The following is a 22,700-nucleotide window of genomic DNA, read 5'->3' on the forward strand; positions in this document are numbered from 1 at the left end:
GCAGACCAACTCAATAACCTTGCAGGGAGACACAAAATGCTGGAGTAACTTAGCGGGACAGGCAGCATCTCTGGAGAGAAGGAATGGGTGACTTTTCGGGTCGAGACCCTTCTTCAGACCGGGTCTTGCATTTTGTTTTGACTTATTTTTTTGTTGTACAATTTAAACATGCAGATAACTTTTGTGTGTTTGTTAAAGTATAATTTGTATGGATTTATACACTGGTTAAATTTCATGCTGATGGACATGATAATTTAGACGCTATGAATTACTGTGTTGGACTTACTGATTTAACAATTAAAAGGATTGCTTAATACCATTGTGATCACAGGATTGTGATATTGTAATGGCCGATCTTTAGATTTGCTGACTCAATGTGTGACGTATGTTAGTTTGTGATGATAATTCCTGTTATGGAATGGACTCGCAACCACTCTAAAAGAATATATGCAAAAAGTGACATGTTAAACGTGAGACTGATGAGACTCCTGGTGGGAAGACCTTCTGAAAAAGGGACATATGGTGAAATTGTAATTTAAAAAAATAAGGATGGTGCATAAAGTTGAATTATTTTAATTGAAAAGTATTTTTCTCCATTTATTTTTCTTTGCAGCCTTTCATGTCACCTCGTTATCCAGGAGGCCCCAGGCCACCTCTCAGAATACCTAACCAGGTAAAATATTATTTGAATCACTTAATTATAATAAACATCTGTCACATTTGCATTGTATTTCATGAAAAGTTGTATTAATGTTTCCAGCCTTGTTTTGTGATATGTTTTTTTGTTTATGTTTTGTTTATTTTATTAGAAGTTAATACAGTACAAAACAATACAGTGGAACCTAATTTTAGGTGCCAACTATGTCATACCGTAATCCATTCTATGTACAACCTCTAGTTTTATGTTTTGAAAAGGAAGTAAGCAAGACAAGAAAAAGAAAACAATGGAAAGGGGAAAAAGAGGAAAAATAGATGGTAGAGAATAGAAAAACGTGAAGTGTGTATATAAAAAAAAGAAAAAGTGGAAAGTAGAAATAGGAGAGAAGGCCCTTTAAAATAGAAATTTTCAAATCTTTATTCGGAGATGTAGATCTATCCACGGCATGAACTGAAATCAGCAATCCTTATGGTACCGCTGCATCACATGATTCCAAAAAGTCGATGAAAGGAGATCAACTCCTTAAGAATTGGTCATATTTATCTATTAATCGGAGTCTCATTTCTTCAAGGCGTGCTATGTCCATCATATTCCTAATCCACATTTTAACAGTTGGTATAGCTGTATTTTTCCAAAATTTAAGTATCAATTTCTTTCCAATTATTAACCCATAATTAAAAAAAACGTTTTGGTCTTTATTTAAATTGATATCTTCTACTATTATTCCAAATATAATCCATTCCGTATTAGGTTCTATTCTTGACTTGAAAAGCTTTGTAAATATATCAAATATATCGCTCCAAAATTTATTCAACTTTGTACATCCTACAAATGAATGTGTTATATTAGCATTTTGAAACAAACATTTATCGCATCTGGGAGAGACGTTTGGGTAAAATTTATTCAACTGTTTTGTGATATGTTGATCTGCAGAAGTGACTATAAGAATGATACTATTTTAATGTTCCATAATTGCAATCAAAACATAGAGTATTTATTCACTGTAATTCCTAATTCACAATAAGTATTAACAAGTTTAATATTCCTTATACTTACCATATAATCTTAGGAACATACAATAACAAACTATATTTGAAATATTATTTCTTTCCTTGAGAATAGAAAGTTTAAAAAAAATCTAAAATGGCTTGAATAAATGGACTCTAAATTATTTCTGAGAACATATTTTGGTTATTGTCTTGGTTATTTTGTTTTATTTTGACCAAACACAATACTTAATTTGTACGAAAATATGCACTTGCATTGTTGTGAAGCCATTAAGCGGGAATTTTGTGTGGCTTAGGATATGTAAAGTGCATTTTCCATATAGGTGGATAAGAACATTAAGAATGTCAGGAATCCTACATCTCAGCTGAAATGAATCTGTACCTAAATGAAGGCATTCCTACACCTCTTAAAGGCAAGGTGGCCACTGAATCCAACCAATGGCAGAATACAGACACAAAATGCCAGAGTAACTCAGTAAAACAGAGTAACAGAGTAACAGGCAGCATCTCTGCAGAGAAGGAATGGATGATGTTTTAGATTGAGATCAATGACAATGGCACCACGGTGTGCAGGAGTGTGTGCTGATGCTGATCTGGATGTTCTGGTGATAGTGACAGACAAATAAGGAGGTCCTACAGTCTAGCTGAATTATGAAGCCACCACAACCAAAGGCTGGAGTGAAATAAAAATAGAAAATGCTGGAAACAATCAGCAGGAGGCAGCATCTCTGGAAAGTAGAATAAAATTAAAACGGAAATAATCCATCTGCTGACTAATGAACTCAAAACCTCCGTTTTAATATTCACATGCACCTTCCAACTATTTGAATGTGCATTAATATATATTGGACGATTCTCATGAACACGCTCCTTCTCTCTTTCAAGAGAAGTTTGCATGGGAATACAATCTGCAGCAGCAGGCTTGTCCTTAGATTCAGTAGTTTGGAGGAAAGGTTGCAGGCGATTTTGTACTGCTGGGTATGTACTACATGCCATCAATTAGTCTATTGGAGGTGGAGCAGCAGCTATATAAAAATAATAGGGTAAAGATACTGTCAAACTATAGTCCACTATCCGATGATTGAAGATAGACACAAAATGCTGAAGAAGGTTCTCAACCTGGAACATCACCCATTCCTTCTCTCCAGAGATGCTGCCTGTCCCACTGAGTTGTTCCAGCATTTTGTGTCTATCTTCGGTTTAAACCAGCATCTGCAGTTCCTTCGTACACATTTAGTCCCTTTTAGGTTAATTGTTATTTTATTTCTACTGGCAATGCGATAGTTGAATGAGTGTTTGTCTCTTTCCATAGGTCGATAAAGTTGGTAAAATATTCCTGTGACTTGTTTGGCAGTTGTTGAAGGAGCTTTACGTGAGTTCAAGGTTCAGTGCAAAACATTAGCTTCCAGGATGATTAGAACTTCATTTGAACCACAAGAAGGTTTTATAGTTAATGGCAGGATCCTTAACAGGAATGATGTACAGAGGGATGGTGGAGTCCCAAGTCCCTAGCTCCCTTAAAGCAGCAACACAAGTAGATAGACAGCTAAAGAAGTCATATGGTATGCTTGCTTTCATTGGTCATGATATTGTGTGGAGGAATCAGGAAATCATGTTGCTGCTTCATAAAACATTTGTTGAAGCTGCATTTGGATTATTGCATGCAGTTCTGGTCATACCTTTCCAGGAAGGATATAAAGGATTTGGAGAGGCGCAGAAGAGGTGTACTAGGTTGCTGCCGAAATTAGAGGGTATTAGCTATAAGGACAGGTTGGACAAACTTGGATAGTTTTTTTCTGGAGATTGGGAAGCAGAGAGAAGTGATAGAAGTTTACAGAATGACGAGAGGCATAGATAGATAGGGTAGATGTTCAGAGCCTTTTTTCCAAGATGGAAAAGTCAAATATTAGAAGACCGCTTTAAGGTAAAAGGGGAAAAAGTTTAAAGGATGTGTGTGGAGCAAATATTTGACACATAGATTAGTAGATGCCTGGAACGTGCTGCCAGAAGTGGTTCTGGAAGCAGATACGATTGGGGCATTTAAGGCTTTTAGATAGGCAGATGAATATGCAGAGAATGGTGAGATTTGGATCACATGCAGGCAGAAAGGATTAGTTTAATTCAACATCATGTGCGATCCAAAACTTTGGACCGAGGGGCCTGTTTCCATGCTGTACTGTTCTATGTTCTAAGCTTAAGTAGCTAGAATAGGGAAGAGAAGCTTCTATAACAAAGGTTAAGTCTACCCAAGGCGAGAAGAGAGCAGTTCTTCTGCCTTAATTTCAGTAACGAACAGTCTGCAAGACATCTGTAGTTCAGTCAGTGTTCTCATTGAAATCCATACAATGCTGGAGGCATTTCTGTAACTACAGAGCAGGTGGAGGACCGTGTGAGGCCATCTTTCTGCCACAATCCACTGCACTGTCTGCACAAGTTACCATGATAATGCTGGCTGGAGGCTGCTGACAATATAGCCTGTGTTGCTGGTATGTAACCCCTGCACCTGCAAACATTAAGCGTACAAAGAAAATCATGCTGCAACATGAAATGCAGGAGCAGTCTGTGCTTTCACTGCTTGCAGCATTTTGAAGCAGCCCTGGAGTACTCAACTGATTGGGTCTCAAAAGTTCACAGTTGTCTGGTTTATGCAGCATAACACCAGCTACATACATGATGAGCAGTTTTGGAACAAGGGGGAAGAAGAAAAGGAAGAGAAGAGCAAAGCTTTGCGGCCAGCAACAACCGGTTTAATGGTGACCCCAATTCCCACAGTCCCATACCTTTATTTTGCTGCATTCCTGTCCAATATACTGCCTGCTTGGCCACAATGTGAGAATAAAAGCCAAGCACACCATACTGCAGAGGCAAATAACTACGCAATGTGGCTTCAGTGAATGCCCACTGTTATTTTTATTCATCCAGGTGCAGAATGGCTAGTAAAAGAATGCTAATGCTTGGCGAGCAAGATTGCAGATGGCATTATAGAGCCATACAGTGTAGAAACAGGCCAACCTGCCCACACCGGCATTGGTGGATGATCTTGTCAAACTGTGAGCTTAAAAGGACTAGATATGAACTGCATCAAGGATACCAGCACTTTAGGCTTGTTTGTTGACAGGCAGCAGTAGGATACAGGCTATGTCCCAGTGATTGCAGAAGAATGGTGTTGTCCTGTGAGCAGTATTGTGCACCAGTGTCCACGGCCTCTCCCATAGATTGGTGTTTCAGCAATCCAGGTAATCAACTGGTATTGTGCACCAGTGTCCACTGCCTCTCCCATGGAACGGTGTTTCAGCAATCCGGGTAATCAACTGGAGGACTGTTGCAACATCCTTCAAGATGTTCTGAAGAACTAAATGATGACAGTAGTCTGAGGTCATGTAGGACAAGCTGAGCTTCTGAGACACAAATCTGACTTTCCAATGCAGCACACTTTTGCTGAGTGGCCACTTCTATTGTAACTATCGGCTTTTAAATGCTGCATTGTGGCGAGGCCCAAAAATGTGACAACGAAGTCACCTAGGAGCAAAGTTGGTGCCGTTTTCCACCACGTTCCTTGACATCGTGGCATTCTTTCAGGCTGTTCATTGTAAATAACCGTAAACCTTCTTCTTTCTTCTCTGCATCGTAAATTGTATGCTCCCTTCTGAAGAGCTGACACCTACACTACCCTGGCCCTAACCTGCCTACAGGCCACCCCTTCCTAATGTCTCACCTGCAAATCCATTCTCTAAGTTATCCTCTAATTTGCTCATAGTGTCCGTGTGTGAGCTGTAAATGTGAATGCGGTCGAATACTTTTGTTTTTCAATTTCACCGTCATAGTGTTCTGCACCAGATATTGTGTGACCTGCTGGATATTTTGAGTACTTTACACGATCCCTGTATTTTGCTTTAGAATATTAAAAGACATAATTATTTTCATATTTTCACATTTTAAAGATTGACAAGGCAGCACACAAACTCTATGCTGCCTTCTCATGTACTCAGTCACTGTTCAAAACTTTTTTGTCTCTGCTCACACAAGCTAATTTGCCCAGCTAACCTGGTTAAGCAACTTTGTTGGCATGGGCGTTGGACCACAGGGCCTGTTTACGCCCGGTATAACTCTATGACTCTATTACACATTACTTGGGGAAGCAAACATGTCAGTGAATATAGTAAAATGTGTTTGTATGATGTGATTGTTATGGTTGAACAGCTGGTGTTTGTGTAAAGGTTGTGAGTGTAAGGTAATTTTAAAAGTGTCAAAATCAGATAGAATAAATAAATATTAGGCCATCTCTTAATTGATAAAGGTTGTTGGCCGTTTATAATGGCTGTATGGTGCATTGAGTAGCACATGAATCTAGTGCACGTAGCAATTGAAGATGCAATCAGTGCCCATGACTCCGCAAATGTGGAAATTAAACTTTATATGATACGATAAAACTTTATTCATCCCCGGTGGGAAATTGGTCTGCCAACAGTCACAACACACAAGGTACACGAACACTTGAAATTAAAAGTGAAAACAAAATGAAACAGACAAGCGACCGTTGTCTGACTGCCGTGTGCCCAGCGCCTTCACCGGAACAAATGAACATAACAAACAAACGAACACAGACTTATCCCCTGGGTAGAGGATTCTAAACTAGAGTGCCCCCCCCCTCCCCCATACCGGGTCCCCCTTTGTTCTCCCACCGTCCCTCACAGCGGTCCCCCCAGGCCACGTCCCCATTGTCTTCCCCTCCCCCCCCCCCATGCTCGTCGACCGTTGATCACGAGTCCTCTCCCACCACCGAGGCTCCCGTTAACGCCAAGGCCCCACCGCCGTCAAGGCTCATGCTGCCACCGCCGAGACTCCCATCACCGCCGCCGAGACTCTCATTGCTGCTGCCGAGGCTCTCTTCGCCATCGTTGCACCTTTGGCCCAGACAGGCCTCGACGCCCGGCTTCTCCGGCGAGTCGGTCGGCAGCGGCGCAGTTGTTCGGCGGGTGGATAGGGCTGCTCGCCTTCCCGGGTCACTCCCGCCACGCATGCGGCTCCCCGGGACACTGGTGTGCGGATTCTTAATTATTAATTCCCGGGACTGAACCTCTCAGTGAACTCCTCGAACTGCCCATTCAAGAGAATGTACAACAGTAAAACACTGGAACATGCCCTTCAGTCTACGATGTTTGTGCTGACGGACAAACTCCATCTGCCTACACATGTTCGATATCCTGCCATTCCATGCATGTTCACGTGCCTGTCTAAATGCTTCTTAAATGTCACTGTCGCATATGGTTCCACCACCACCCCACAGCAGCACATTCAGGCACCTACAACTCTTTGTGTAAAATTAAAAAAACTTGCTTTAAACTTCCCCCCCTCTCAGCTTAAATGGCATGTCCCACTTAGGCGACTTTTTAGGCGAGTGAAGGAAACTCTGTGCTCGCCTCATGATTGCCACATGGTCGCCACATATTCGCTGGTGGTCTCTAGTGAGTCTCCTTCATGGTCGCGAGGAGTTCCCGCATTCTGGGGAACTGGGAACTAGCCTCAGTATGGCCGCCACAAATTTTTCAACATGTACAAAATTTTTCTGCAACCAAAAAATGCCCACCAAACTTCACAGCTGTGTATCTCTGGTTTATTAAAAAGTTGTCTGGCTTCTTAAAAGTGTCTCCAGTCCTTCTCCCCCGCCTTCTTCCCCCCCCCCCCCCCTTTAAAGTACACTGTGCTAGCCGTCTTAACCTTCCTGTTCATCGCGGTGTGTGTCCGTATCATCTTGGCTTTGCACCGTGTGAATTTCAGACAGCACTCCCTGGCCTTTGTGGTGTGTGTGTGTTCCACTCTGACGTGTGTATGTGTGTGTGTGTGTGTTGTGTTCCACTCTGATGTGTGTGTGTGCGTGTTCCACTGACGTGTGTGTGTGTGTGTGCGTGTTCCACTCTGACGTGTGTGTGTGTGCGTGTTCCACTCAGACGTGTGTGTGTGCGTGTTCCACTCTGACGTGTGTGTGTGTGTGTTCCACTCTGACGTGTGTGTGTGTGTGCGTGTTCCACTCTGACGTGTGTGTGTGTGTGCGTGTTCCACTCAGACGTGTGTGTGTGCGTGTTCCACTCTGACGTGTGTGTGTGTGTGTTCCACTCTGACGTGTGTGTGTGTGTGCGTGTTCCACTCTGACGTGTGTGTGTGTGTTCCACTCAGACATGTGTGTGTGTGTGTGCGTGTTCCACTCTGACGTGTGTGTGTGTGTGTGTTCCACTCTGACGTGTGTGTGTGTGTGTGCGTGTTCCACTCTGACGTGTGTGTGTGCGTGTTCCACTCTGACAGTCGCCGTTCCAGTTCCCGGTTTTTCAGGCGAGTGCCGCGAACATGACACAATATCTGGAAAGAAAAAACAGAATTAATGTTTCAGGTCAATGACCTTTCATCAGAATCCTTGATTAAACATAGTTTTTGAAGATCATAATGTGGTTGCTAAACAAGTCTCAATACCTATTATAATGGTAATTCTTTGTTTCTAGAAAATCTGATTTGTGCATTATACCTGTACTACCTAAGCTGATTTTTTCCAAATGTGGTTTTACACCAAAGGTGATAAAACGGAGTGGCTTAATGTATCTATTTGTGTAAAAAGTGTATGTATGGATGTAATACGAAAATATAATAATTGCAGCAGCTTTCTGGAGAAAAAAAATGAAGATACTTGAAATAGCAAGTTAGGTAGCAATTATGGGAAAAAAATGTTTCTTAATGTTTCTAAAATATTCTGTTTTTATATGTTTCTGCAAGATACCTGAAATATGTAACATGTGTATAATATCAACATCTAATATTTATTTTATCAACATTTTTGATCAAGAAGAAATTATACCTCAGATTTTGAAAATGTACATTTTCAGCTCTTTTTTTTCCACCTCCTTCCCAAAAGTCACTTGGAGTAGTTCCAGGAACACAGCCATTGCTGCCGAGTGGAATAGACCCAACGCGACAGCAAGGTAAAAATTACTTTCTTTATTTCATGGTAGTTCTTCTATGTTATCATACAAAAAGCTCCAACTTTTTAAATCAAGTTGTCAATTTGTGCATTTCTGTATTTTTATGACAATGTGTGGGAATTGAAGACACAACAATTGTAAATGCATTACAATTTATTTGGGGCGATGTTTTGTTGGATCCACTCCAAGTGTAGTTTATCTCTTGACAGGATGAAAGGATCGTTATGTAGGTCAGGATCCCTGATTCTCCATTTAGAAAATAGTCTATGTCTTTATTCCTATCAGTGGCGGACTGGCCAGGGTGTCAGCTTGCCCGATGGCAAGTGGGACCTGAAGTGGGCCCCCTTTGTCTCCTGGCAACCAATATTTTTAGACCCAGTCCGCCACTGATTCCTACTACCAAATTGCATGACCGCACAAGTCCTTCTGCAGACTCCCTGCTTCCTCTACACTACCCACTCTGCCTATCTTCCTATCATGTGCAAACTTACCCACAAAGCCATCAATTCCATCATCCAAATTATTGATATAAAACCTGAAGAATAGCGGCCCCAACGCTGACCCCTGCAAAACACCACTGGTCACTGGCAGCCAACTAGAAAAAGCCCCCTTTATTCTCACTCTTCGCTTTTTGCCATTCTGCCAACCTTCAATCCATGCTATTATCTTCCCTCTAATACCATGGGCTCTCATCTTTTTTAGCAGCCCCACGTGCAGCATCTTATCAAAGGCCTTCTGAAAAGCCAGGTGAACAAGGTCAACTGACTCCCCTTTGTCTATCCTGCTACTGACTTCCTCAAAGAATTCCAGCAGATTTGTCTGGGAAGATCTCCCCTTCAGAAAACCATGCTGACTTTGGCCTAATTTATCATGTGCCTCATGTACCATCATGTACTCGGAAAACACATCTTTAATAATGGCCTCTAAGATCTTACCAACCACTGAAGTCAGGCCAACCAGTCTATAGTTTCTCCACTTTTGCTTCGCTTCCTTCTTGAACAGCGGAGTAATATTTCCAATTTTCCAGTCCTCTGGGACCACTCCTGACTAGCAATTTTGAAATATCACCACTAATACCGTTACAATCTCTAAAGCCGCCTCTCTCAGAAGAGGTATGCTTATTAAATACCAGTGCAAGCATGAGGAATGCCTATGGTAAAACCCTGGTTCTAGTTCTTATATTCGAGTTACTTTAATGCATATGTATAATGCATTAATGCATATGTATATATTTGTAAAATTGCCTTGTTTCTGCTTTATTTCTGGTTGCTTCAGTGTAATCCCTGTATTCTGCGTATTTGCATAAATCCCATTCAGGAAGACTCAATTCTGTGATCTATTGAAGTAGTTTTAAAAGTATTGTGCTGAAGCAGTTATCTCTCACAAAACTGGGCATGATGAAGTAAGCACCATCAGGAATTGCTGTAAATTGCAGGAGGGCTTTGAGGAAGGGGGGAGCTTTTTAATGCAAGTTTAAAAAAAAAAGTACATTAAAAGATATTGTGATTATTAAAAAAATAATTCACAGGCCTGTCCCTATCTAAATAGAAAATAGCTTTGTATATCTGATAAAAGCAATTATAAGTAAACTGAGTTGTAGGTGAGAAGTAGCTATAATGACTTATACTGATTACACTACTGATTAAACTGATGTTCAGCTCTGTTGATCAAACGTTCATATTCCAATTGTGCCAACCCCCAGTCTGGCAATCACCCATTTTCTCCATGAGTTATGGATTTGCACAAACCCAAAGTCAGTCTGGATTTTAATGACAACTATATCAATCGCTGTGTTCCATCTCTAGCTTCAACTTGGAGTACACTGGGGAACTGGGGCCATACCATGAAGTGCTCTCTTTGCAGGATCAAGACCTTCAGTATTATTGTGTTTCTACCATTGTTCTGCGACCAGACTTATAGAAATATCAGTAGATTGGGCAATAGCCAGTCTGACCGTTATTACAGCATATCATTGCACGTGCCAGTGCCTAGATCAGGATTTTTGCCATGAATTCCTGTGTTCTTTTCTCAGCTTGATTATGACAGGAGCATGCACCAAGCATTTTTCTGGAACAGCTACCTCTCCAAGTCAATGAAGCTTTTCCAGAGGATTGTCTTTTTACCAGCCCTGATATTGATGTTGCTCAAAATGGTTGGTTGGTATCCCTCTGGGATGTGAGCCAGGGCTTTGGTTATGGTTAGAGTAGAAACATAGAAGCATAGAAACATAGAAAATAGGTGCAGGAGTAGGCCATTCGGCCCTTTGAGCCTGCACCGCCATTCAATATGATCATGGCTGATCATCCAACTCAGTATCCTGTACCTGCTTTCTCTCCATACCCCCTGATCCCTTTAGCCACAAGGGCCACATCTAACTCCCTCTTAAATATAGCCAATGAACTGGCCTCAACTACATTCTGTGGCAGAGAATTCCAGAGATTCACCACTCTCTGTGCAAAAAAATGTTTTTCTTATCTCAGTCCTAAAAGATTTCCTCTTTATCCTTAAACTGTGACCCCTTGTTCTGGACTTCCCCAACATCGGGAACAATCTTCCTGCATCTAGCCTGTCCAACCCCTTAAGAATGTTGTAAGTTTCTATAAGATCCCCCCTCAATCTTCTAAATTCTAGCGAGTACATGCCGAGTCTATCCAGTCTTTCTTCATATGAAAGTCCTGGCATCCCAGGAATCAGTCTGGTGAACCTTCTCTGTACTCCCTCTATGGCAAGAATGTCCTTCCTCAGATTAGGAGACCAAAACTGTACGCAATACTCCAGGTGTGAAACTCCCTGCTCCTATACTCAAATCCTTTTGCTATGAATGCTAACATACCATTCGCTTTCTTCACTGCCTGCTGCACCTGCATGCCTACTTTCAATGACTAGTGTGCCATGACACCCAGGTCTCGTTGTATCTCCCCTTTACCTAATCGGCCACCATTCAGGTAACAGTCTACTTTCCTGTTTTTGCCACCAAAGTGGATAACCTCATTTATCCACATTATACTGCATCTGCCATGCATTTGCCCACTCACCCAGCCTATCCAAGTCACCTTGCAGCCTCCTAGCATCCTCCTCACAGCTAACACTGCCCACCAGCTTCGTGTCATCAGCAAACTTGGAGATGTTGCATTCAATTCCCTCGTCCAAATTATTAATTAGAAGCTATCCTTTGCCACATCTGTAACTTCCAGATTAATATTCCAGACAACATTATCCCATGGGAAAAGTGGACTATTTGTAAGTTTTAAAATGTCGCTGTGTTAGCACTTTACACACGTGACAATGAAAGTGCCATTAAACTATTGAGTGTTGCAAAGATGCTCGATCTGCTTATTCTTAGGCAACCTATCCCATGAAGATAGTGTTCCTCTTCCAGGTTGTCTTTCCGGAAGCATGTGCACCCAATGCCATGTTCTTTATGTTGCCCATCTCATGCCTATGTTATTCACTTAGTGGCAATGCCATTGTTAAAGCATTCAAGTTCTCAGGCTATGATAGTGGAGTGATGTTCAGGTCTGTTGCCATTGGGGCTCTGTTTGAGGGTCCTTGTGCTTCTGGTGCCTTACTTCATACTGAGGAGTGTAGGCTGTATTTGCATGATTCCATTTAATGTGGGATAGCTACAACCATTGGTACATTAACCATCCGTTACCATACAAGCTTGACAGGATTCCAAGGCATGTGCGTAGGGGCGCCCTTCAGCAATGATGCATTTACTCATTCACATACTCGGGTACATTCATACCCATTATCTCCTCCTCACCTTTTCCCACATCCATCCTGGCTTCCATCGATCCTTCAATCCTTAAGAAATCTTGGCTGGAGAACAAGGGATGACTTCTGGTGTGAGGAGAGCGTTTGAAGTGGGGATCGGTAGCAGAAAGCCAGGGGACATATTGCAATGGGGAAGGCATTGCAGGGAATGAAGGAGGAGGCTTTGTGGTAGGATGCAAGAGAGAAAGAAGGCGGAATGTAAAGGTTGGAAGAAGGAGACTCAAGACGGTGGGAGGAGTGTGAGAGAAATAGTTTCTCATGAAGCCGAATGTAAACCTGCTGTACATAGTTATTGTATTTAATGTTTAATGTTCTATATTAGTTCAAGGTGGACACATACTAGATTTCTGTATAACATTTTTGCTAATTTATGAATTATATAAATCAACTAAAATGTTTGTCCTTGAATTTATTTGATATTTTGACATTCAGGACATCCAACCATGGGTGGACCAATGCAGAGAATGACTCCACCACGGGGGATGGTTCCCCCCTTAGGACTGCAGGTAGCTAGAAACTGTGTTTATATTAGCAGCTGATGCATTTTTTAGACAAAAGTTGATGCATCAATTGTTCAGAATGCTACTTATTTTATGCTAAGCTACATGCATTTTAAAAATGTTGGCAAAAGATCCATATTTTTATGTGAATGTGAGATTTAATTTTCCAGCACGCTTTCAATGTTATTTTGAGACACAAGCCACAGTCCTTGAATTCTACTAGGGAAATAATTTCCCTCTTCCTCTCGGGTTTTTCTTTTCTTTATGGTAACTAACACTTGGTTATCATTGCAGAGTTACGGTGGAGGAATGAGGCCCCCACTGAATGCTTTAGGTGGCCCAGGCATGCCAGGAATGAACATGTAAGTAAAGATCTGATTTTTATTTCTTAGTCTTTCACGGTACAACATTAACTGGGGTGTGGAACATGGATATATATGAGCCGGAACTAAACTATGCCATTATTTACACTCATTTTTCCCTCTTGATTGATACTAATTTTGTTGTCTGTTGATGTGGAGGTCAGTACACTACTAAAACAGATTTGTTTAAAACAATGAAGATTTTGGACAGTTGTTCAACATAGGTTGAATTGGGGTGATGTATGGTAGTCCTTTTCAGTAAAGTGCAGTTCAGGATTCGCAACAGATTTAAGGATTCAATTAATTTAGTGGTCTCAACAAAATGTTGAACCATGGCTATATTGAATTGTGAGCTGTAACTTATTATCATTGTGACGTTTCATTTTCTAATTTTCTGAACTTGGACTATTTTCTAAATATTTCTATTCTCTTAAAATATTTTCTGAAGTAAAATCACAATAATATTTTAGCTTGAAACTACATTTCGTATATTAATTGCACACCCAACATTGGCAAGTGGGATTTTATTAGTCTAGCACATCATGCTAGAAAGTACTAATCAATTTCACTGAAATCGAGTCCAACTATGGACTGACTCATTTTTTAACGGGATGTAATGTCATGTCAAATTGCCAGCAAACGTCATGTATAACTTTCAAGAGGAGGCTGAGGCGAGATTTGATAGACACAAAAAGCTGGAGTAACTCAGTGGGATAGGCAGCATATCTGGAGAGAAGGAATGGGTGATGTTTCAGGTCGACCTGAAAACGTCACCCATTCCTTCTCTCCAGAGATGCTGCCTGTCACGCTGAGTTACTCCAGCTTTTTGTATCTATCTTCAGCTTAAACCAGCATCTGTAGTTCCTTCCTAGAGATTTGATAAGAGATGTACACAATTATGGGAAGTAGACAACAAGAAACTTCCTCATGGAAGAAGTATCTATAAGACCAGAGGGCATAGATTTATGGTGAGGAGTAAGTGGTTTTGACGGGATCGAAGGAGGGTTTCTGTTCACTTAGAGGGTGGGTACAATCTGGAACACACTGTCAGGGAAGGTGATGGAAGCAGGAAGTCTCACTACATTTAAGTAGCAACTAGACAACCATTTGAATCACCAAAGCATCAATGGCTATGAACCAAGTGTGAGTAATTTGGATTTGACTTGATGGTTGGATATGAATATGGTGGGTCAAAGGGACTGTTTCTGTGCTGTATTACTCTGTGATTCAACATTGTTTTAAGGAACTGCTTTGCCTATAGTGAAATGAGGTATATGCTAATGAGCCGCTGCTTAATTTGGTGATCAAAGTGAAGTATGTGAAATTAAAAAAAAACATTAACATGTATTGCCTTTCAAGAAGATAGTGGAGGGGCAATGCATACTGTCAGAAAACAATATTAAATAAATAGATTTATTGTGATGCTAATTTCAGCTTTGATGTTTATGCTCCTTTGAAGAGTGATACTTCAAATGTTGTGTACTGTAAAATTAATTGTAGCAGTTTCTCCAAGAGACATGGATAAACTTTTAAGTTTTACTTGCAAACCACTTTAATGCTGTTGTTCATTAATAGTCCAGGGACATTTACACGTGGCCAATTTACATTGTGCACATACAATTAAAGGAAGGAGTTTTGAGGTATTTTCTACGTTTCCACCACTAACAGCAAGTTTAGCCGAGCACACCCATGATTTATTTGTGTCTATTTGTTAATCAAACCTGCAGGTCTGCAACCTAAACTCAGAAATTCTCCGCATTCCTTGTCCCGATGCTTTCTATCATTCTGTGCTGGTTAACGCTACAAATGTGAATAGGTTTCACAGCTAATTAAGAAATCCATTTCCAGCTCGAACGTTGATTCTACACAACATAGCTTGATGGAACCAAGTTCACAAAAAGAATGATTGAGAAAAGAAACAAGGAATGGCCATTTGCATCTTTAATCATGACAGCTATAATCAGCTTTTTCAGTTTAGAATTGTTTCAAATCTGTGTATCAGTTTGGTGCCTTAAACTATAATACTACAATTAAAATCTTCTTCTCTCTGATATGTTCTACCTGCATTCATACTATCAAAGAATTGGTTATCTCCCTAAGTGATTACGAAATATCATATTTAAATAACTTTTTTTTCATCAGAATGTAGTATTCCAATTTTTTGCATTGAACTGCATCTGCTGTTTTCCTTACAGTAGTCTTATAATATATTGTGTTCTACCTCAGAGCTTTGCATATCTCTCATTTGACACTACCATTCAGACATGTCTTCCTCCAAAACATTCACATAAATGAATTGATTGAACACCCCACTATCTTTGATTGTATGTTACCTTTATTCCCAATTATATTGAGTAATTCATATTTCTAATAACTAATGCTTTGTATTTCTGCTTTGTTTCTGTTTAATTTTCAAACTTTATTTATTTTTGTAGATATCAGTGTTCTGTCTCATAGTCAGCCCTTCAGCAAAGTGATTAAGCTTTCTTCATACCATATGCATCGACCTTCAGAAGATGTATCTCATGTGCCATCTTATCAGTGCTTCTGAAAATCCAAGTATTTAAGAAAACTGCTCTTGCAGTTGCCCAGTTCAGAAAGTTGTTGCATAATGCTCACATTATTATCCATGGAACTTGAAAATATAGTAAAATATGAACCGGATAATGACAGACTTAAAGAAAGGCATAGACAACATAGTGAACAGGCAGACACATTTTAGATTATATTTAAAGTGGAGAATTTGAAATGAAGAATATGGTATAATTGATAAATAGAATATTGAGAGTCAATATAAATTAAATGGTGAACTTTTAAGGAGACGTGGGAACAGAGGGAAGGTGGAGGTGTTTAAGAAGGAACTGCAGATGCTGGAAAATCGAAGGTACACAAAAAAGCTGGAGAAACTCAGCGGGTGCAGCAGCATCTATGGAGCGAAGGAAATAGACTGGTGGAGGTGTCAGGACGTTGAGAAGTCTGCTCACAAACAAAATGGGATAATTAGTCATATTAATAGAGACATTGATATAAAGAAATGAAGTTATTTAAAACTTTTATAACCACTTTTGAGTGCCATGTCTGTTCCCAGGCATCATACTTTCAGAAGGATGTCAGGAACAAGAAAATGTAGAAGAGATTTACTAGAATAATAACCGTAATTTATGAGCCAAGTATGTTTTGCAACATACGAGGAATTTAGTTTGCCGTTACGTCATACCAAATAGGATAAATGTTGAGGGACAATTTGTCATTGAGAGATCAGAGAAGTTAGAGGTGTTTCTCTTCGAATGTTAAGAGGAAAATTGATAGAAGTGTTTAACATCATTAAAGGTTTCACAATGTGCTCTGCCGTGAAAATGGCTGTAATGTAAATCTGGTAACAATAATAATAATAATAATAATAATATATTTTATTGGCATTGCACATCAGTGCAACGAGATTTAGTATGCAGCTTCCAACCGATGTCAAAAAAATAAATAAACTGTGCGACATGACCATCTGAGGGAGACAGTCCAGGGGGGGTGGGGTTCACTCAGCAGGGCTGGTTCAGAGCCGCTATAGCTCTGGGAATGAAGCTGTTTCTGAGTCTGGAGGTTCGGGCGTAGAAGGCCTTGTAACGCCGGAGGGAAGTAGTTCGAACAGTCCATTACAAGGGTGTGAGGAGTCTTTATGAATGCTGACGGCCTTCCTGAGGCACCGTGTGTGGTAGATGCCCTCCAAGGCTGGTAGCTGTGTCCCAATAATCCTCTGCGCTCTGTGGACGACGCGCTGAAGAGCTCTCCTCTCCGCCTCCGTGCAGCTGAGATACCACACAGAGATGCCATACGTTAATATGCTCTCTGTGGTGCAGCGGTAGAAGGTTGTCAGCAGCTGTTGGGGCAGACCAGTCTTTTTTAATGTCCTCAGGAAGAACAGTCATTGCTGTGCCTTCTTGACCAGCGCAGCGGTGTTGGTGGACCATGTGAGGTCCTCTGAAATGTGTGTGCCCAGAAACTTAAAGCTGGACACTCTCTCCACACTGTCCCCGTAGATGGAGATTGGGGCGTATTCTCCATTATGTGACCTCCTGAAGTCAATAATCAGCTCCTTGGTCTTGGAGGTGTTTAGTGACAAGTTGTTACGTGCGCACCAGTCCGCCAGGTTCTGCACCTCCGCTCTGTAAGTCTTAGTAACCAGAGAGTTCTAATTTAAGGTGATTGTCCAAAGTTCAAAAGTTGAGATGGGAAATCCCTGTTATGTAGTGTCTGAGAAATTGATCTTATAAATAGAATCAGTTGTGCTAAGCAGGGAGTCTCGATCTGTTGCCTTGCTGCCTTTGGTGTTTAATGTTCATGCCCACAGACCACGTTGGGGTGTGTGTGTGTATAAATGGGTCGAGAATCAAGTGAAAATAAAGCTGCAGTAAAAGCATAGGAAAGATATTCCAAGGCATCCTGAAAAAGAAATAATAAATAGATGAATAGACATAGAAACATAGAAACATAGAAATTAGGTGCAGGAGTAGGCCATTCGGCCCTTCGAGCCTGCACCGCCATTCAATATGATCATGGCTGATCATCCAACAGACAGACATAACAGACTGCGAGCCATTTCTCAAGGAATGGAAGTGTTGCCTATATCAAAATCATTGAAGTTTTTTAAAGAATTGATCAGGCTGGCTAACGACTGGAATTTTGTGGAAGCTATATTTAGATTTCAGCAGAGCCTTTGACACTGCCACACGAGCAGTCATTTTACAAGCCATAGCCTGATCCGCACATGGTGACTTTTCTAATTTTAGAGTCATTAACATTTTTAACACAAATTCATTTTGATTATTTATATCCAGTAATAACACTTCCATAGTCATGTATTATCCCTCCTCTAAAGAAATAGAGGTATATTACTTGCTATTTATCTTCATTTTATTCCTTCTGGGATTGCATCTTAGATATATTGATCCAGAAGGGGGTGCAATGCAGTTTCGTCAGGATATTGTAAGAATTCTAAGAATGTAATTGTTAGTTATGTATACTCCAGAATTTGGTAAGATGAGACTTGATGATTTGATTAACATTTCTGTTTTTTGAAATAATTAAAACTAAACAGAGATATGTGCATCATGAAAGAGAAAATAATAAATAGATGAATGGACATGATAGACTGTGAGCTGTTTCTCAAGGAATGGAAGTGCTGGAGATGAGTTCAGGCAAATCTTAGAGCAAATCCTTCAGGCAAAGGTGTAGAATGACATCCCACAGGAAAGGTAGACATTTTTTTTTAAATTGAACCATAATCACGTTACCCCATCCCACAGGGAAGGGGTAACTTGATTATGTAGACACATAGACATTTGTTAAATGGTGTTATTGAATCATAGTCTTGTAGCACAGAAACAGGCCCTTCAGCCCAGCTTGTCCATGCTGACCAAGATGCTCCAAGCAAGCTAGTCTAATTTGCCCATTTTGGGCCCATACTCATCTAAACCTTTCCCATACATGTTTGTCTGAATGTCTTTTAAATGTTGTTATTATACCTGCATCAACAACCACCTCTGGCAGCTCATTCGCTATGATTGCCACCACAAGAAATTGCAGAGAGTTGTAGATGTAGCCCGGTCCATCACACAGACCACATATTCCAACACTGACTTTATCCACACCACACTTTATCCACACTACCTCGAAAAAGCAACCAGCATAATCAAAGATTTTCACACCCAAGATGAGGTGTTCCATACTAGAATATCCGAGGTGTCCTCATTCTTTCGGGAACGGGGGTTCCCCTCTCCCATCATAGATTAGGCCCTCACTCGTGTCTCCTTGGTACCCTGCAGCTCCGCCCTTGCTCCCCCTCCCCCTAGTTGTAACAGACAGAGTCCCCCTAGTCCTTACCTTCCACCCCATCAGCCTTCGCATACAACACATAATCCTCCAAAAATTTCCACCACGTCTAACGGGATCCCACCACTAGCCACATTTTCGCATCTCCAACCCTTTCCGTAAATTGGAGGAACAGCTTCTCATATTTCGCTTGGGCAGCTTACAGCCCAGTGGTATGAATATTGATTTCTCTCACTTTAGGTAGCCCCGGCATTCCCTCTCTCTCTATCCATCCCCCACCTAAGTCGCACAAGCTACTCATTTTCACCCAACAAACAGCTTACTTTGGCCTGTTTCCTTTATCGTTACTTTTTTGCATATCTTTCATTCATTGTTCTTTATCTCTCCACATCACCGTCTATATCTCTCCTTTCACTTATCCCTAACCAGTCTGAAGAAGGGTCTCGACCCAAAACCTCACCCATTCCTTCTCTCTAGAAATGCTGCCTGTCCAATTGAATATATTGAATAATGCAGCCCGGCTAATTGAATACATTTTATTAGCCAAATATGTATACATACAAGGAATTTGCCTTGGTGCTTTGCTCGTAAGTAACAACATGGTATACAGTAGACAATTAAAAATAAAACATTATAATTTAAACGTGTGAAGAATGAAATAAAATACCAGAGCAAAGGAGGCTACAGACTTTTTTTTAGCTGTTGAGTAGACCTACTGCTCGTGGTTTAAACTAACATCTCCAGTTCCTACTTACACATTTTCACACCCTTGTTCATTCATTGTTCTCCCTGCTCAGTGTCTACAAGTTTGTAGGCTGAACAAAGGGCTCATGATCACAGCATTCAATTCAAAACAGATATTTTTGACAGGCTGTGATTTCTGAAGGGGTCTCCAGTGAATTTCATAACATAATATTGACCATTGCAAACTGATGTCGGGAGATGAATTGTGCTAACATTAATGTGACAGTTTTGATCCTCAAATTGCCTTCTCGTTCCTGAGCCTTGCACATTGTACTCCCAGTTTTAATGTAGCTTAACAATATATATTGTATGTTGACAACAAATGCTCCAAATGTTGGCAGGGAAGATGTTGGGTGTACGAGCTATGACTAATGGACCTAATGGACAAGTATTGTGTGTGAGATCAAACACATGCACGTGACTTTTATGCGCAAATCAGAAAATGAGAGTAAATAGATCCAATTTCCAACCACAAGTTATAGACTCATCTGTTTACTCTTTAGAGGAATGCATTTAAGTAGACACAAGGAACCACAGACACTGGTTTGACCAAAAAATGACACAGTGCTGGAGTAAATCAACTGAAGTGCTCATGGGATGCATTTAACCTGTATCTTACACATTTCACACTTGAATATTTAACAATGCTGATTTACTGTTTAATCTGCCAATTTTTTTCTAACTCTGTATGCTTGCCTGTTGTTTATTGCCCTTCATAAAACCTCATGTCTGAATCCCAATCTAAATCCAATGTAGTTTCAGAACTGCTAACTTGTGTGATGCCTGATTAAGATGAGAATGAAATGTTTGAAAGATGTTTACATTTTAGAACACAGAACATAACAAGTACAGCATGGGAACAGGCCCTTTGGCCCACAATGTTTCTGCCCAACAAGATAACTATGATAACTAAATCTCTTCTCATAGCCAGATAAATACAGCACATAAACAGGAGTTCAGCACAGGAACAGGGAGAGTATTAGTTGGATGGCTGTGCCAAGTGAGACATTAGTATTCCATTTTTCACGCCCCCATTCCCTCATCTTCACCATGGATGTCCAGTCGCTCTACATCCCCCATCAGGAGGATCTTAAAGCCCTCCGTTTCTTCCTCGAACGCAGAACTAACCAATTCCCGTCTACCGATACTCTCCTCCGCCTTACCCTCAATAACTTTTCCTTTGACCCCTCCCATTTCCTCCAGATCCAATGTGTAGCTATGGGCACACGCATGGGCCCCAGCTATGCCTGCCTCTTTGTAGGGTACGTCGAACAATCCTTGTTCGAGGCATACCGTGGCCCTATCCCCAAACTCTACCTCCGCTACATCGACGACTGCTTTGGTGCTACCTCCTGCACCCACACACAACTCACTGTCCATCCATTTCACCACTAACTTCCATCAGGTACTCAAATACACCTGGACCATTTCCGACATCTCCCTACCGATTCTAGACCTCACTATCTCCATCGCAGGTAACAGACTACTGACCAACATCTTCTACAAACCTACTGACTCCCATGGCTATCTGGACTACACTTCTTCCCAGCCTGCTTCCTGTAAGGACTCCATCCCCTACTCCCAATTCCTCCGTCTGCGCCGCATCTGCACCCAGGATGAAACGTTCCACACCAGGGCATCGGAGATGTCCTCATTCTTTAGGGAACGGGGATTCCCCTCTTCGACTCTGGATGAGGCTCTCACCAGGGTCTCTTCTATATCCCGTAGCTCCGCTCTCACTCCCCATCCCCCCCACTCGTAACAAGGGCAGAGTCCCCCCTTGTCCTCACCTGCCAGCCGTCACATTTTTATTTTATTTATTTAACCTTTATTTAACCAGGAGAAGTCTCATTGAGATTAAAAATCTCTTTTACAAGAGAGTCCTGGCCAAGACAGGCAGCAGCACAGTTCCACAGTTACAGACAATAATTTAAAAAAACAACAGAGAACATATAAATAGAGTCACAGTCAGAACATCATCAAACAAAGCATGTACAGACAGAAGAGCCCGCTTCAACATCATTAAGAAGGGATTTAAATCTGTTTATAGAAACCAGCTCCTTAAGTTTCGGTTCATTCTGCAGCTGGTTCCATGCGAAGGGAGCAGCATAACTAAATGCCCTTTTCCCCAGTTCAGTACGGACATTAGGTACAGTTACAACATACAACAGATAGTCCTCCAACATTTTCGCCACCTCCAAAGGGATCCCACCGCTGGCCACATCTTCCCATCTCCTCCCCTTTCGGCTTTCCGCAGAGACCGCTCCCTCCGTAAATCCCTGGTCAATTCGTCCCTTCCCACCCAAACCACCCCCTCCCTGATACTTTCCCTTGCAACTGCAGGAAATACTACACTTGTCGCTTTACCTCCCCCCTCGACTTCATCCAAGGCCTCAAGCAGTTGTTCCAGGTGAGGCAGAGGTTCACCTGCACCTCTTCCAACCTCATCTATTGCATCCACTGCTCTAGGTGTCAGCTGCTCTACATCGGTGAGACCAAGTGCAGGCTTGGCGATCGCTTCGCCTAACACCTCCGCTCGGTTCGTAATAACCAACCTGATCTCCCGGTGGCTCAGCACTTCAACTCCCCCTCCCATTCCATATCTGACCTTTCTGTCCTGGACCTCCTCCATGGCCAAAGTGAGTCCCAACGCAAATTGGAGGAGCAGCACCTCATATTTTGCTTGGGTAGTTTACACCCCAGCGGTATGAACATTGACTTCTTCAATTTCAGGTAGTCCTTGCTTTCTCCCTCCTTCCTCTCCCCTTCCCAGCTCTTCCACAGTCCACCATCTCCGCCTCTTCCTTTCTACTTCCCGCCTCCTCCCACCCCACATCGGTCTGAAGAAGGGTTTCGACCCG

General features: G+C 41.4%; 1 protein-coding gene across 4 annotated transcripts in view; it reads left to right on the forward strand.

The window, feature by feature from the left end:
- ssbp2 (single stranded DNA binding protein 2) overlaps positions 1-22,700 on the forward strand; it is a 352,688-nt gene that overhangs the window by 286,979 nt on the left and 43,009 nt on the right. For all 4 annotated transcript variants that reach the window (XM_033017226.1, XM_033017227.1, XM_033017228.1 and 1 more), the window contains 4 exons: positions 614-673; positions 8,567-8,633; positions 12,843-12,916; positions 13,205-13,272. In XM_033017226.1, coding sequence (XP_032873117.1) covers positions 614-673; positions 8,567-8,633; positions 12,843-12,916; positions 13,205-13,272 — 269 coding nt within the window. The remainder of the gene's footprint in view (positions 1-613; positions 674-8,566; positions 8,634-12,842; positions 12,917-13,204; positions 13,273-22,700) is intronic.

Source organism: Amblyraja radiata, chromosome 3 (assembly GCF_010909765.2).
Source record: "Amblyraja radiata isolate CabotCenter1 chromosome 3, sAmbRad1.1.pri, whole genome shotgun sequence".
NCBI classification, from domain to species: Eukaryota; Metazoa; Chordata; class Chondrichthyes; order Rajiformes; family Rajidae; genus Amblyraja; species Amblyraja radiata.